This window comes from Spea bombifrons, chromosome 11, assembly GCF_027358695.1.
Source record: "Spea bombifrons isolate aSpeBom1 chromosome 11, aSpeBom1.2.pri, whole genome shotgun sequence".
Taxonomy (NCBI): Eukaryota; Metazoa; Chordata; class Amphibia; order Anura; family Pelobatidae; genus Spea; species Spea bombifrons.
The window spans coordinates 34461655-34479469 of NC_071097.1; the positions used below are offsets into that span (position 1 = coordinate 34461655).

General features: G+C 44.7%; 1 protein-coding gene across 2 annotated transcripts; it reads right to left on the reverse strand.

Moving 5' to 3' along the window:
• Positions 1–10176: 10176 nt before the first annotated feature.
• ITPRIP (inositol 1,4,5-trisphosphate receptor interacting protein) lies at positions 10177–14871 on the reverse strand. 2 transcript variants are annotated; one of them, XM_053450290.1, is made up of 2 exons: positions 14770–14871; positions 10177–11801 (listed from the first exon to the last, which is right to left on the reverse strand). In XM_053450290.1, the coding sequence occupies exon 2, from the start codon at positions 11792–11794 to the stop codon at positions 10232–10234; it is 1563 nt and encodes a 520-aa protein (XP_053306265.1). In that variant the 5' UTR covers positions 11795–11801; positions 14770–14871; the 3' UTR covers positions 10177–10231. The 2 variants fall into 2 exon arrangements, with proteins under 2 accessions (XP_053306265.1, XP_053306266.1); XM_053450291.1 differs by lacking the exon at positions 14770–14871 and adding an exon at positions 12789–12891.
• Positions 14872–17815: the final 2944 nt, after the last annotated feature.

The window sequence follows — 17815 nt, forward strand, 5'->3', positions numbered from 1 at the left end:
TGTGGAAAGCCTGCAGAGGCTGTTGGGCACTGAAGGGGTTAACAGTGGATTGTTGTCATTGTAATCAGTTTTAATGACTCTTTCACCTACTAGTGTTGCTGGATAAACGGGGCAGATTCCTGGCATGGGATGGGTAGCTCCGTGTCTGACTACTCCCTGCAGGGGGCGAGACTGGTCTGGGCAGATCTGCTGTCACCCAAACACATTGCTCCGCTGCCCCACAGCCGCAGACGCTCCAGGCTCGCTTTGGGTTATATATTTACTAAAAGGAGAGTCGTGGTTTTAACTCTCACGTCGCTGTTCATTATCAAGCGTCATCACAAATTTCTCCAGGGCTGGCCCTGTCTAATGCATAATGTATAAGGATACTTGAGAAATCTAGCTAATTTTCATATACACTGTACAGGGCCAGCAAAGCTCGTTGTGCACTTTGGCATACCTGGGAACGCTCAGGGTTTTTGCCCCAGTCTCGGGGTGAAGGGGTAGATTCTCCGGGTCACACAGTCTGGAGCCGACTTCTTCCTATCCCCCCCCCCCGCTGTGATCATATATAAGACTCCCAATTGGTGCTTTTGCTCCCAGTATGTTATGGTTGATATCCCTGCTTGAATGCAGGTGACTCAATTAAGTGTATCTTTAAATAATGACAAGTCAAGGTTTCCACGAGGGCCGGTATTGGAGCCATTTGGGTAGACAGTTTGGCGAGTCATTACATAGAATCTTCATGAAAGGGTATTAAAGGGTTAATATTTGAACAGTCTCAGGGTCCACTCATTTAGAAAGTTCCCAGGAACATGTATTAGTCAAGGAGCCGAAATAAAACTCTCTCTCTTTACATTACACTTATTTATAAAGCGCCGGCGATTCCACAGCGCTGAATAGACCCAGCCCGTCCTAAACCTTTCCGCGCAGGACACATGAAATGCTTTGTTTTGTTAAATGCATTGTCCGCTCTCGGCTTCAGAAAGGGTTAATACCCCCTCCCCGTTTCCTGCATACTAATAATACATCTGTACGGAAATGCCATAGGTGCCAACATAGGGGAATATTTAATGCTTATTTGGGGTCACCCCTTACTCTGTACAAAGAGGCATAACAGAGGGCAATTGTACCGGATACAGGGTTAATAATAATTATAACCCCCCCATGACTGTTTAGAGCGTGTGGGGTAAGTAAAGGGTGCGGGGGCATTGGGGGCTGTGTGTAGGGGGTACCTCTTTTTAGGCAGTACAGTCTCGGTGCAAATCTCCTCGTTGTCCCATCTGGTCTGATGTGCAGCCATTTAATATCCAACTGGAAGTAGCCTCAGCTCTTTCCTCCGAAGGACCGGCTTCCTCTTGGTCTGGAAACAAACAAGTCCCTTAATGGAGCCAAGTCTCCGCAAGGATGATCTGGACTTCCGGTTAACCCTTCCACCACCAAACTTTGACACATCACACGCAGACTCCCCTACACCTCCAAACCTTTCCCGTATCTATAAGCGGTAGCCTCTGCTAAAGGGTCCCCCGGCCAGTGTTCCCTCTGACGTGAGCAGACCAGCAGTGAAAAAGTTAAGGAATTTAGCTCTTACACTATTCTGCGGTTTGTGTGTCCGCAGCACTCACCTTAGAGGTAACACTGAGTTAACCCAGAGCGCCTCGTAGCAGGGTGACCATTGGTCTTTTTATTAACCTGCGTGGATTATAGATCATGTAGGGTACTAATTATTGTAATATTTTTATTTGCTGTTATTTGATAATAATCAGTGCATAATCGGTACATCCCTAGTGCCCCTGTTTAACAGGGGCAGTCCTTCTTTGGGCCCCAAATCCCTTTGATCCTTTTTTTCTCTCCAATGTCCCCCCTTTTCTAAAGTCATCGGCTGGTCTCCGATCCGACACTAAGTACGCTGAGCTACCACCAGTCCCAATAAACGGACATTTGTCAGAACAAACCCCTGATTATTATCTAGCAAACTCAGGACTGTTAGCAGCTATTGGTAAAAGCATGCACATTTTTCAGCAAATGTTACAAGCCTAACACTACAACCACCCCTGGGGCAAAGGGCGAGAAAATCAAAGTGAAAATTCTTTGGTGCATCACCCTTAAAAAATACTATGAACCGAGTGACAGACCTAGAACTCCCCAGTGGTCTGTGACCATAACTACCTCCCCTAAACCAAGTCCCGCTTTAGCAGGCAGTGGGGATCATGGGCCAGTAGGGGGCTCTTCCAATCTCCCTTGACCGGTCCAGGGAGCCATAGAATCAATGGACGTCTGCGCCGTCGCAGATCCCACGTGGCCACCTTGCAACAATCTGCAGCTGAGCACCGGAAGGTGCAGCAGGTGGGTGACTGCGCCCACTTCCAGGTCTGGCTCCACCCTCTCTATCTCTTGCCACACCCACAACACAGGTGTTCAAATTTTTTTGGAGGGTATGAAAAATTATTCTAGGACAAAGTTTGACTTTTCACCGTAGCAACCGATAGTGATCTTATCACCTTAGTAACCGTCTGACTGGGCCACTCTATTGGTTGCTATAGTTATAATACAGCATTTCAAACTCAGCACAAGAATCTCCTTCCAACCCCCTAACACACTACATGATCATCAGTTTCATTGTCTCGAGTATCTGCAACATAAATCAAAGCGAAGTCCAAGAAGAAATGTAACAACAACACAGGCTTCCAAATATAATTCCATCTGTGGATCATACCAACATAGAGAATGGGGGTGATTTACAAAGGGTAATCCTGATGTACAAATTTAAAAGGTGTCACATTTAAATATAGTATTCGTTCGTACATCTTGCCCAGCTCGCAACTAATAGATTAAGCACTAAATAACTAAGGTTATTATTACTCTAGCCCCTGTAAGTATGCGCCCCCCGCATTTCCCAGATGGCCACTGGCAAGCCCTCCCCGGCACACATCAGGTTGATCCGGATCATCACTGACCCATGTTAATAGCACAAGGTTAATATTTAGTGTCTCCTGTCCCTCGGTAATTTCATGAAATAATTCCTCCGTCTGGACATTAGATAAAACATTAAAGGGTTAATATATGTCGTAAACTAAAAACCAGCAACCTCAGAGTCAGCTCGGTCCAGGACAAAGTCCCAGTAACTAGTGAGCTTTAACCCCAGAACTTTTTGGAAATTAGTAACGCCCCGAAGGTCACCAAAGAGACTGCCGGGAGCTTTCAGAAAGTAGCAGAATCTTCCCACCTTCACAATGAAATAAAGTCCTGTGATTTTCCCCGGTCCCCAAATGGTCCCCACATGCTTGATACCCCATTTTCCACCCCAGATGCCCCCCTTTCCTCCCCTTATGCCCCATCTTCCCAACCCCTGATGCCCCTCTTCTCTAGGAGGTCAGAATGTTTGCTGGGTATGAGGGTATCTACAGCCCTAAAAGCCCCGATAATGTATAGAAACAGCCGGGAATGGATTCTTCTAAATGCCTCGCTCATTTGCATGATTGGTTATTAATAAGTGGCATTAAAAATCTTGATAAATCCCCGCAGCCACCCTCCAACTGCACCCCTTAAAACAAAAGTGCCCCTCGCACACTCTACGGGCTGTCGGCTGGCAGGAGGGCACGCAGCACAGCACCACCTCGTGGCCACAACTGGGAAAACCTAAATGTGCCATTTAAATATTATTTTTACAGAAAAGGGATCGCACGGCCATCCTATGCCTTGGAGTGCGACACGTGACAATTCCGTGTTCTCAGCAAAAATGATGGATGAGGCAAACTTTTACATGGTTGAATAATTATTTTTGGGAGGTGTTTGGCCATCGAGTGATGTTTCTGATGCTGCAATTAGTTACAGAAGTGTTAATTCAGCAGAGTAGGTGGAACAGCACCTTTAAGGTGTGGTATGTCGGCATATTTCAACACTTGTTCATGTAATATAAATTATGCAATATTTTTAGCAACATATTAGCTGTGTGGTTCTCAGCCCAATCTTGCGATATTTGTTAACATGGTAATGAGGCAATCTGTTTTTTTCTGATTAAGCAACAATTTTTAGCAGAAGTGTCCGTATCACATTATCTCTGCGAGTACATTAATGTCCATTCTTCCAAGACCAGAAGGAAGCTGCAGCTTCCCTTCTTCTCTGTGGTTTCACTATTGGTTAGTTGCTCGAAGTAGCCAATCAGTGGCAGGAAATCGCTCTCATTGAAATCAATGGAAGTGCTTTTCATGCATGTGCATAGGGGTCTGCACCCAGGGCACCAAGGGTGTGTAGGGAGCTAAACAGCCTCAGGGTGAGGGAAGGGGCAAATCTATATGGGGGGATTCTACATAATCCCCCCATGCATTTGCAAAAAGGGACAGCATGAAAATGTAAAGGGACCAAACAGCTGTTATATGCATTTGATGGCTGGAGCGTCCCTTTAATAGAATATTCCATTTATTACTCAATTCTCGAGGCAGAAAGGGCTGCAGGGACAATATTTAATCGTGACTTTCTTAAGAAGTGCCGGGGCCTTTCCTCTGCATCGGCTCATGGAGGAGAAGCCACGCTGCTGTCTTGTTTGACGTCACTTAGTAGATCTGGCTTCCTGACACGTTTCGTGAGGTATATATATATTTCAGGTGCAGAAAAAGGTCCTTTTCTTTCCTTAGTCGTGAAGAGATTACAGAGGGAGTTGACTCTTCGGCAATGATTTATAATCAGCCAGTGAAATTGAAACAAGTGAGTCATATACCATAGAGCGTTTAAACCTCTCTGTGCCGAAGTACAGAACTCTTTCTAACGCAACGCACTCCTTTCAGGATTAAAGGTGCTGTTCCACTTATTACAACAGTAAACAAAAAAAGTCCTATGGAAAAAATATATCTCCCTTTGAGCATAACCCGACTCTTTATACAGTAATATAACCCCCAGCGCTGTATACAGTAATATAACCCCCAGCACTGTATACAGTAATATAACCCCCCAGCGCTGTATACAGTAATAACCCCCAGCGCTGTATACAGTCATAACCCCCAGCACTGTATACAGCAATATAACCCCCAGCGCTGTATACAGTAATATAACCCCCAGCGCTGTATACAGTAATATAACCCCCCAGCGCTGTATACAGTAATATAACCCCCAGCACTGTACACAGTAATATAACCCCCAGCACTGTATACAGTAATATAACCCCCAGCGCTGTATACAGTAATATAACCCCCAGCGCTGTATACAGTAATATAACCCCCAGCGCTGTATACAGTAATATAACCCCCCAGCGCTGTATACAGTAATATAACCCCCAGCGCTGTATACAGTAATATAACCCCCAGCGCTGTATACAGTAATATAACCCCCAGCACTGTACACAGTAATATAACCCCCAGCACTGTATACAGTAATATAACCCCCCAGCGCTGTATACAGTAATATAACCCCCCGGCGCTGTATACAGTAATTACCCCCAGCGCTGTATACAGTAATATAACCCCCCAGCGCTGTATACAGTAATATAACCCCCAGCACTGTATACAGTAATATACCCCCCCCAGCGCTATATACAGTAATATAACCCCCAGCACTGTATACAGTAATATAACCCCCAGCACTGTATACAGTAATATAACCCCCAGCACTGTACACAGTAATATAACCCCCAGCACTCATACAAATATCACTTCACAGAAGCTGAAATCGGTGGCAGAGTCAGCATTATCTAATCAATGTCCTGTCCTTTAGTACTTACATTTTTACCTTCACTCCCCAAACCAGTCGACAACAATCAGCAACTTAACTGCAGGGTTGACATAAGTTGATGGGGAGGAATAATTGTGTAGATCCTGACATGGAAGGAAGTTAAGATGGCTGCTCCCATTGCATATGGATAAAGGTGAGGTTCTAGTACATATATAATTACATTTATTAATATATTTAATGTATAGAAAATGTAGAATTTTAGAAGTGGTACCACAAATAAACTCAAATAAAATATTAAACTTTTGTATACATTTATTGTGCTTTTTTTTCCTGTGTCTGTCAAAATATTTCTATTTTCTGTAAGAAGCACACAGTCCCTTCCTAAACTGATTGTTCTTATGAGTTTATCCGCCGACACGTTTTACAAGACTCTTCTCCGGCTGGACGACGCTGTCTGGCAAACAAAAGAACATATAGAATGTGGGCTATTGTTAGCATTCAGAAGTAAACAGGCGTCGGGGTGTTAAGAGCTGTTTGGGAAACATTACAGAACACAGCGGCTTAAAGTATCTGAACACACCCAGCGCAGGGAGCAGAGACTCAAAACTGCATACCTGCTAAGTGTTAACGTTTAGTTTACCCAGTCCCTCTTTCCTCCCTTGATGCCCCTCTTTTCTTTGGTCCTCCCCTGATGCCCCTCTTTCCTCCCCTGATGCCCCTCTTTTCTAGGAGGTCAGAGTGTTTGCTGGGTATGAGGGTATTGCAGGGTTCTACGGCCCTAAAAGCCCCGATAATGTGTATAGAAACAGTAGGAAACGGCTTTTAACATTTTGAAAGTAAAATGTATTCTTCATTTTCCGGATGCCTCACTCAGTTATATAGAAAGCTGTAATTTATTATTTAGCCATCACATTTTTGTATTTATTTCAATGTGTCCTCGATGGCCAAGAGCTGACCTTTTGGCCCCCATCTCCACTTAAAGACTTCAACGGTTCAATTTTGGAGGTACGGCCCTCCTGCTGGCCTTTTGGTAACACGGGGGAATGTAGGAGTCACATACCCCTCATGGAAGCGTGATTCCAGAATATGAAGGCCGGGGACACCGTCAACCGCTGTGGATCTTCTTCGGAGGCTGCCATGTTTATACAGGCAAGCTTATAGATACCGTAATGACCCTTCTAACTACCCCCATCCAAAACAGAAAGCGCCCCTCTGGCTATTTAAATGTCTGGCGGTGTCACTGTCTTCCAATGAGTACAGATCCTCATCAAAGCTTCACACACCCCTAGGACAGCTTCCAAAACCTCAACGGGCTCCAGAGACGACACACACCGCATGCAACACAGTTTCCAAAAACAATATCATCTTTAATATTTCTTTGGTACAAAATACCAATCGTTAAAAATATAGATACATAGAAATTCCAGTACAACTTTCCCGTTTGAGTCACATGACAAACCTTCGTCCTTGTGAGAGCTTTGATAACGTTTGGCACGCGTACTAATAAGGAGGCTTAGATATCAGAGGACTCCAGGCTGCGCGACCCGGAGAATCTGCCCCTTCACCCTGAGATTGGGGCAAAAACCCTGAGACTCGGAGTCAAACCCTGAGAGTTCCCAGCTGCTTTATTATTTTTCAGTAGACGGATGGTGATGTTTTTATGTTAATTTGGGACAAAGCGCTTCATTTCATAGCACAGACGCGAGGTCTGAACGGTGAATGCGTCACATGTAGAATGTAGGACTGTTTCAGTTTTCCTTTGCAAATAAGCAGGACTGATTTCCGACCAGGTGAGCAAACAGACCGCCTACCAAGTTTAATGTAATGTAAGGAAGTTTTACTTTACTGAGAGGGTGGTAGATAAGTGGAACAGCCTCCCAGCAGAAGTGGCTAATACAGTGTGGGGGGGATGCACGATTCTGTTTCTGAATGACGTCAGTATCTTTCGCTGCAGGAGATTCCTATGTGAACCTCAAACCTAAGCCTGCGCAACGACCCAAAGAATGTGACCCGCTGTTTGTGTTTCAGAAAATCAGTCCCTTTTCACAAATGTCAAGCATGTGTACATAACCGGTATTCCTCCTGCCCCTTCCTTCCTGCAATCCCATCCTTCCTCAGCCCCCAAAACCCAGCGCAATGTCTTAACGGCACTGAAACCGTTCCCTGAACTCCATGGTTCCTTCTAGATTGTCAGCTGCTTTCTGCTTGTCCTGTTTAATCATGTCTGCAGAATATGATGGCGCTGTATAAACCAATCAATAATAATAATTATTATTATTAACTGTATTCCGGAGATGTTGGTATACTTGTATTATCGCCAACATCTGTCCATAATTTTGTGAAATGAGCCTAGATTATCTGAAATCTGCTATAAAGAGGGGCAATGATTTAATACATTTAATAAACATAAAAAATCTTAAGAATTCTCGTCAACCCTTTCAGTGCCAGGAGGGTTTAAAATCAGTGAATGCCCTACCTGCGGGACCACCCTACACCCCCAGGGGCCGGCGTCCCAAATACAATAAAAGACGTTGCGCACCTTTAAGAAATGGCATGTCGGGATATGACACCATATCCGGGCGCGCGGTGTCTTAGTCGTGCAGCGCCTTCTAATGAAGTCTATGGAGGCTCTGCTGAGCCGGCACAGCCTCCAAATTAGCCGGTAGGGAAGATCTCTCTTGTAGCTGGCCCATTGTGCAACGGGATACCAGGGGGGGGATTGCCTAAGAGGACAATCTGCCCCCTGGGGTTTGTAGCGGGGGACTGCCGCCCCCCCTAGACCAGGATACATCACTGTATATAATACATTGCGGAGGACTAATAGGACATAAGACATGTAGACTGAGGCTACCCCACTCTCTGGATTCAGTAAGAAGTGCGTGACGTGAGGTCCTTAATCTCACAGTCTCTCTCTCTGCCCTTATAAAGTGTAACGTGGTACTCGGAGCAGCAGCCGCCGCGCCCTCCCCACAAAAATCACGTAGCATATAACCTCTCGTATTCTACAATGTGTCACAACGGTAATTATAGGAAGAAAGTAATTGGCAAACGTATGCCTCCTTTCACACTCTTTGTTATGTGTAATGCCACTTGGTAAAAGCCCCCCCAGGGCAGATGTTCACGGACGTGATGGAAAATTCCTGATGAATCACTCATTAAACCGCAAGGAAAATAAAAAAGGAAACCTTTGCATTAAAAACAATACATTCGATTGTTACTCCCAGTGTGATAAACATACATTCCGTTAAAAAGTTCAAGTAGTGGATTATTAGAATTTCTCACCCTTTTTGTATGAATTTTTGTTTGTAGTATTTAAGTGAATCATTTCCATTTAATAGCTATTTAAAAACAGGGTATACAGGGAGTACATGGAGAGGGTTGTAAACTTTGCTTGTGAGATATCACATTTTCCTTTAATACTACAGGGTAAGCAATTTTTTTTCTCATAGCCTTTGTTACCCCTGAGAGAGGGCAGGGGGTATAATTGTAATGGGCAACAGAGTCGAATGAAACTGTATGCAGGACGTGGAGCTTTGAAGCCTCTTAATGTACAGATTAAACATAATAGTAAAAATAAATAGTTATTTTATTAGACTGAGTCAAGTTATAGCTGGCCCACTAACCAGACTTTACTATTATTATATTAATATTATTTATTTAAAGGTTAAGGACTTACAAAGACACATATAGAGAGAGAGAGAGAGGCCATCATTATGGAGGATAGCGGCTTAGCGTAGACTAGAACAGCAAACAGCGCGACCTCTCAAGTAAAAGGCTGGGGTAGGTACTGCAGCCACAAGACGCTGTAACAACAATGCTGCCTCTCGGAGTATTTGGTTTCATCTCCTTACTGAGATACGCGCTTTCAAAAATCTTAATACTCAACAGGGTTCCACAAACTGGACACAATTACTGGACATCCCATGTTCAATACAAGCATCTCAATTAAAGACCCATTAAATAACTTGTTTTTAGGTAAGGATGCACAGAACTTGGCTTAGTTGCCCCCCCCCCCCACACACACACCTGATTCCGGGATTTGTACATCCCTCCTTTATACTTTCCTCCCCATGTGATAGTATCTCTGCGTCTGGTGCAGATCAAGGTTTATTCTGCGTGGGTCCCACTTGCAGACCCGCTTACTGTGATCGTGAGAAGCTATAATACATTGGGATGGGGAAAAGTATCCTTGAAACCCTTTTTAAATTATGGAATGTTGTTAAATTTACCAATAACTACGGTTCAAGATAGCCCTTTTCTTCATAATAAATGAACACGTTACACCTAGTGGGGAAGAGGCTTGAATCCCATACAGAGTGACATCTAAATATGTTATTCACCAAATATGTTATCACCACTCAGCACACTCTGTGACTCAATATTCATGTTTCCGTTTATATACCGCACAGTTCTTGCTATCATTATTTGCCCGGACCCGGCCCAACAGGACAACCGACAATCCCGGAAGGAGCTTGTCTAATGTGTGCGCCAATAATTCAATATCCTGAGAAGCCTTTCCATTGAATGCGAACATGAATTAAAAACTACTTTTATTGCTTAATCGAACTTTCCGCGGGTCCGGCCAACATCATTCCAAGCTAGTGTGCAACGTATACTCATTGACCAAAACGTTCACGTTCTTTAGCATCTCATAAAACGTGGCCAGCGTGTTCTGATAAAGGTCTCTGTTCAGAACGAAAGGACGGAAAAGGTTAAAAGGCTCCGCGAGACGAAAGACTTCTGGAAGTTTGACGGACTCGGGAAGGTCAGGATTCCCCACCATAAAATGGTTGAGTTTTTTCTCCAGCAGGCATTTCTCCAGGCTTCTGAGCATGTCTTTCAGCCGACTGTCTAAGTGAGACCTGTCCCACTCCGAAGAGGGCCTGACCAGCAAGAGGTGCAGGAGGACGGTTTTAAGGTGGTAAGTGGTCAGGCCGGTTTGTCCGGATATAGAACACTGCTTGGAATAAAGGAAGGTCATGATCTGCAAGCAGCTGAGGTGGCAAGAATTATCTGGGAGATGTTTGGCAACCTCCTTGAGGAACCTCTTTTCATAAACGGCGAAGGAGATGTCCCAATAAATGTTGTCCTGAGGTTCTGGTGCGCTGGGGAAATGTGACACGAGATACAGGTCAGAGTCTTCGTACTGTACCACGGGTGTGATATTAAAGCTGATCACCTTCCCAGATCTGAATTTCACTCTCAAGGCCCCTGGAATATTCAAATTTCTAAAATTCAGGTCAAATTCATACTTGTGGGAGATCTTGCTCCACGCCTTTGTTAGAGAAGTCTGGAACCACATCATAACTTGGTCCTTAGCGAGGTAGTTGGAGTTTTTGGAACATAGTAAATTCATATCCTCGTTGTCATTTTTCTTTATGTTTTGACTGTGAACAAGACATAACAAATCCTCGCCGAGTTTGGTCTTTCCACAGACACAGCCTGCTTCTTTGTCATCGGGTCTGCAAACCCGGATTGTTCCGTATCCTTGTTTATGGGGAGTAATCGACTGGTCAATGACCCAAGGTCGGCATTCAAACTGAAATGGTTCCGGTGGGGCGAACGGGACGATCAAATCGCATTCTAATGGCTTGTTCACCCTCCAGTTTTCGTATGTACTCCCAACGCACACGCTGTCCTCCACCTCCATGTCAGCATCTCGATTACATAGACTTCTCAAAGCCTCCAGTAAGTCGTCCACAAACCCTTCGACAAACTCTCGGGTCCTGGCGGCCTCGTGGGTGGTCACTTTGATGCATTGGTCATAAAACGCTGCCAAGATGGTCTTCTCGGGAATAGACACGCCTTTCAACATGTTTCCCGATAAGAATGTGTCCTCTTCTTTCCCGGGATCCTGCGAGTTCCTGTTCATAAAATCCTGCCTCAAAACTTCAATCAAAAGTAATAAGAACATTGACATGGCGCTCCAAATATCCCAGAATGCAAGTGCTTCCTGAGGGGTCTCCTGGTCACTCAGGAGCTTTTCCAGCTGTTCCTGTTGGGTTTTGTGGTTCTCCTCATACTCTCTGAGTTTCTGTATGAGGGCCTCATCGGTGGTCGGCAAAGTTGCATTGTTCCTTGGGAAGAGGAGTGGGTGGTTGACGATAGCCGTTACAACAATCATACACACCTTGAATATCCCGCTGGCCATGGCGGACCTGAAAAATAAAAGAACAGCTTAAAACAATGCCTGAGAAACTGGCCCCTAAAGAACATTTCATGGCAGATGTCACCAAACATGTCATAATTGTCATAAATATTCCACATTGTGGTAAAGCAAACATTATTCTGGATTTATTCTTAAAACATGATTTATTTATTTATTTAATGATAATTACCCGTACTTTATAATAAAACAAGACCTTGATATTTTACGCACGGCGTATGTATTTTAGAACAAGTTGATGCGTCCTGCGGCCCGGAGAGAGGCATGATATGTCAGATTCAGGAAACCCTGATACAGCGGCTACACCCTCTGCTTCCTGAGTATCACCAGACAAAAAACAACGGGTTCCGGATGAAGGTCCAGGAAAGTATGAAGTTTAGGATAACGTCGGGCTGGACCCGTGTGCGATAAGATGTCAGGCCATGATCTCTCCATTCTAGAAAGGGCCAGGAACTTCCCACCAGGGCAGACCTACTCTCGTCTCGGTAGCAGGACACTCGGCAATGAGTGACCATGTGTCGTCTTCTGCACACGAGCTTCGCTCCGTTTAGGCTTCATGTGCAGGTGCCAGCATTCCAAGGAATTGGTACAGTGAACAAGGCTACTTAGCAGAGGCAGCCTGCTGGCTGAATGTGATGGGAGTTGTCTAGGAGGTCTAGTTTAAAAACCCAAGTCTAGAGTGGATTTAGAAGAACCGAATCCTGGTGGATATCTGCGCAGACTGTGTGAGTTTATTGCCCTCCTGCCGGCCTTGCCAATTAACCCTTTCAGTCCCTGCCATGTAGTATGTTCTCTTTCGGTAGCCCCCTTGCAGCGGTCCCTGCATTCTCTCCAGAATATGGGGATCCATCAGTTTTATCATCCAGAAACGTCAGCAGCAAAAATAAAAATGAGATGAAAAAACCCTAAATGTTAATTTGCGCCCAGATAATACGAGAGTCCCGTATCAGGGCATTCGATATGAACGCAGGTATCTTACCTCCTCTTGTGAGCTAAACCCGTGAGTTTGAAGCGGGGTCTGCCATTCCTCGATACGGGATTAGACTCTCTGGACCCTCAGGACCCCGGCGGCACCCGGCAGCACCTCGGCTCGCGGTGAGACTCCGCACACAGGTTCTACTTTGTTCTCTGCTGCAATTATTAAGGTGAGGCTCTGCTACCTCCACCCAGATAAAAACGACATGTTTATCCTTTTGGAGCTGGAGGCGCCGGCTAGACACGGCAGAACCAGTGCAAATCTCAGCCTGCTTCCACCCCGATATTAACCCTCTAAACACCACGAGGCACAGGCCATGCAATGCCCCTCCTGCGTATTAACTACTGCACTGCCCCCAGATATGGAAAATGTAAATGCCCACCTATTAACACTTTCTCTCCCACTCTCAATGGAACTCGTTGATGCTCTCTGCCCCCAGCATTAACTCTTTCATCACCACTACAGATGCCAGTATCCTGTTTGTCAACTTATTGAGAACAGTGATTGCCGGTACAAGGGTTGGGTTTCTCCTGCCCCGTGTTTTGGTGTCTTGGACAGGAACCAGCAACATCACACTGTTTTGTGTAATTATGAAGCCATATTTTATTATCTGCTTCAAACTGTTCACACTTTCCTATCAGGACTATTCAGTCAAATTTGAGACTGATGCCAGCCATGGCCATGAGGCACAGAGACTCCCAGCTGCTACACATATGTTATGGTTGATATCCCTGCTTGAATGCAGGTGAGTTTATTTCCATGGGTTTTAGAGCCATTTGGTTTGCTACCGAAAATCCTCACAGCGTCAGCGGCCCCCGCTTTCCCACTTAACATTTTCTATGGCTTTGAAAAAGCATGATATGGCTGGGGGAGGGGGGTTAACCCTTTCGCCGCTGTATACACTGAGTTCCTTATTCCTGTCTCTCATAATTAGAACTCATTAACCAGCATGCAGTTAGCCTGTTTCAGTTTTGCTGGTGATCTAGTATCTTTTAGACTGTAAGCTCTTTTAGACTGTAAGCTCACGTGCCGAGCCCTCAGAAGCCCATAATTCTTGCCAGGAACTTTATATAAAAGTGCCATTCAGCTAGATGGCAGCTCACAGACGGGGTCCCCAACCCCTGTTGTATTCGTAATAATTTTTTTTGTTATGTATTTGTTACAATAATCTTTGTAAGATACAAAGTAACTCGTTAATATTCCTGACTTCTGCAGGGATCCGGACCCAGGAGGAGGTTTATAACCAAGTTAAATGCCTCTAAAACAACGAGTCAGGCAGGTGCAAAATGACTAGAATACCTGAAAACCTCCTCGGGAATCATAAAGGATTTTTTCACGTGTTTCCGATGCTCCGTTGATTAAGAGACTTTGTTTTGTTTCGAGTCTTTTTAAGATGAGTCATAAATACCCCCCCAGGGTGGATACGATGTGGACTTGGCATCGAACTCCCAAATATTATGGCTCTGCAGCGAAGGGTATATAAAAAAAACTTTATCAAATTAAATACCCCTCCTTATAAAAAGAGGGGGGGGATCGTATTAAAAGCAATTCTGGTGCTGGGGAAAAAATGTAATCACCATAACAACCGCTGGAATCTTTCTGCTGGCTGGAACATTCCATTGGTTACTATGGCACTAAGACCACTTTCCAAACTCTGCACCAGGAGCGCTCCCGTGTTGCCATGGCAACCAATGAAACCTTCCCGTTGATTGCTCCACTTTCTGTGCCATAGTTACTCGTATTAAATAGAGCTACCAATACACCGTTTTAAGTGTAATCCTTGCCCCCTGATAGCAAAGAGTTAACGTAGATTAAGAGCCAATTAAGCCAGTCAGCCCCCAAACTTCATACTTGGGGATTCCGGACACAGAAAACGAGTTCTGAAGCGGGAAAAAAGTGCATTCCTCGCTCCGTACGCCTTCCACTTTTCTTTTTCTTTAGCATTAAGTTTGTGAAAAGAGAAAAGAAGATAAACTCCACTTACTTATCGGAGGACAGAGACCTTCGTTAACCCTTCTGTCATATCGAGGCCAGGTGACTCCTCCGCTTTGGCGGCAGCTGCAGGAATGAAGCCTGAGAATGAAGCGAGGCTTCCCTGCGTCTCGTGTTGTGAACGAGGCTCTGCAGCTCCTGATTCAATGGAGATTTTCACCTGCCCCAGATATAACAGGGGCCACAATGTTCTCTAAGTGTCGCAGGGGCCACAATATTCTCCTTCTCTAAGTGTCGCAGGGGCCACAATATTCTCCTTCTCTAAGTGTCGCAGGGGCCACAATATTCTCCTTCTCCAAGTGATGCAGGGGCCACAATATTCTCCTTCTCTAAGTGTCGCAGGGGCCGTGATGTTCTCCTGCAGCTTGGGTTGGGGAGCCCGGGATGCGTTACGAGTTGCTCTGTAGAAGCCTTCCCTCTGAGCCGTCTCACTGGCTTCCTGTCATCACACAGCCCAACTTTCTGTGAGTGGGCCGGGGGGCCGAGGGCTGCTGTTAAGGCGGTCTGGAGGCGGCAGCAGAGTAGAGAACCAGGGCTGGGAACGACTGTCTAAATATAGCCGGTATTAACACCTTCCCTGCCTGGCTGGTCTGCTTTGCGTACTTCCTCTGTCTTCTCATGTCGAAAGAGTTACTTTAGACCGTCGGATATACCCTCATCATCGCTGCCTCAGACTAAGACTGCGCTATTCACTGCGCTCAAAATGTTTACAAAATAAACTTGTAATATTTTTTAAATGTGTAACATCTTATTTCATTTTCACAACCTCGGGGCTTCAAGAAAAAAAAATATTTATGTAACAGTTTTTGGTAGAAAATCTAAATTGCCTCCTTAACTAGGCGGACGGTAGTTACGACATCGCAGCGTGACGCGGTTTTGCCACAGAAAGGACTGCGATTAACCAATCAGCCGCGCTCCTCAAATAGCACATAAACTGACTTTAGTATTTCATGTTTCTGGGAACAAGTCGAACCGCTTTGGACATTCAGGGGTTAACAGACCTAGCATTGCCTGTGACCGAATGTTTAAAGACACAGGGACTTTCTGTTTAAGCCGCCGGGCACAGAGCGGCAGCCAGGGAGACGGACAACTTTTCTTCAATGAATCTCGTGTGTTCCAAAAGTCGCAGCTGGGGATGAAGAAGCCGAATGCTCGCTATTCATTTTCGCTTTTTAAAGGCTGTTTGTTCCGATTTCTAATAAGGGTTGAGACGTCTCCTTTTCCACAGCTCTGCTTACTCTCTTGGCTCTTCTTGTTCTTCTGTCTTCGTTGGCTTCTTCCACGTATCAGCTCCATGAACCAGGCCTCGCTTTCTGTGCGATTCCGTCTACATTATTGGGGCACAGGGCACCACGGGGACAGCCTTTGCTCCGTTCCTCCAGGAGGCCTAGTTCATGGAACAGATACTGGGGAGAAGCGGACGAAGATAGAAGAAAGAAGACAGTAGAACAAGAAGAAGCAAGAGAAGAAGCGGAGCTGCGGAAAAGGACATGGGGACATGAAAGCGATCCAAGGAGAAGGTAGGGAGAAACTGATAAAGGCAATTAGAGTGTGACAGAGTAAGAGTGAGAGTGTGTAAAAGAGTGAGTGAGAGTGTGAGAGAGCCTGAGTAAGAGTATGAGATAACATAGTGTTTTACCCTTCTACTAATGTGTATTTTCTTTAAATTCAATTTTCCTTGAAATAGCACCAAAGTAGAGCTGTTTGGCCTATAATCAGGACAATAGGGTATTAATCCTTTAATGGCCCATCATGCAGGTTCTATGTCATCGAACGTGTTAACCAAAAAATACCGGCCCTTATAGGAACAGTGACTTGTCATTATTTAAAGATACACTTAATTGCATCACCTGCATTCAAGCAAGTATATCAACCATAACCTACTGGCTCCCAACAGGGAGTCTTATATATGATCACAGCGGGGAGAATAGGAAGGAGTCAGCTACAGACCGTGTGACCTCGAGAATCTGCCCCTTCACCCCGAGACTGGGGCAAAAGCCAGAGAGTTCCCAAGTATGCCTATACATTATAAAGGGCTGCCAAAGTGAGCTTCTGCTGCAGCTTGGCTGGCCCTGAGAATCTGCCCCTTCACCCTGAGACCCTGAAATTGGGGTAAGAACGCTTTAGACTCATGTTCAATACATTAAATAATTACATTTTACTTTATATTTAATAAAATTAACATTACCTAAAAGGATATAAAAATACTCAGCGTTTATATATCTGAAAGCAGCGCAGACATATTTAAAATATTTCAATTTACCAACATTTTTTTTTCTTTTTAAATCAACAAATCAGTAATTAGATATGTGTAAAAAGGAGTAAATAAACATGATAATGTGTATAAAAAACTAAATATCAATTTGTATTTGTTGTGTATAGACTTCACTACAGTTCAAAAGTTTGGGGTCACTTAGAAATGTCCTTTAAAATAACATGAAATGGATCAGAAATCCAGCGCAGGCGGGGTTAATGTAGCAAATGACTATTGTAGCTGAAAACGGCTGATTTTTAATGGAATCTCTTCATAGGTGTACAGAGGCCCTTTATCACTCCCATCACTCCTGTGTTCCAATGGCCCTTTATCACTCCCATCACTCCTGTGCTCCAATGGCCCTTTATCACTCCCATCACTCCTGTGTTCCAATGGCCCTTTATCACTCCCATCACTCCTGTGTTCCAATGGCCCTTTATCACTCCCATCACTCCTGTGTTCCAATGGCACGTTGAGTTCGCTGACCCAAGTTTAAGTTTAAAAGGCTAATTGATGGTTAGAAAACCCTTTTTACAATTATGTTACAGCGTCAATAAAGGAACTTTTCAAGAGTGAATACAATTTTCTTTTGACGGAAACAAAGCTTTCTGTACAAAAAAGGGAATATTTCTGTCATTTGGTTTAGAAAGAGCTATTTTATTGTAATAAAATTTGCAGCGAGTCGTCGCTTTGTGTTGAAGGCTCCTCTGGATTAATCCTCGTTCTACGTTTGTCTGATTTCCCACGCCTGGTGGAACATACATGTGTCACGGAATGGCGTGTT

Bases quoted from the DNA above. Each gene is read 5' to 3' on its own strand.
- ITPRIP (XM_053450290.1), bottom strand. From the start codon at position 11,794: ATGGCCAGCGGGATATTCAAGGTGTGTATGATTGTTGTAACGGCTATC.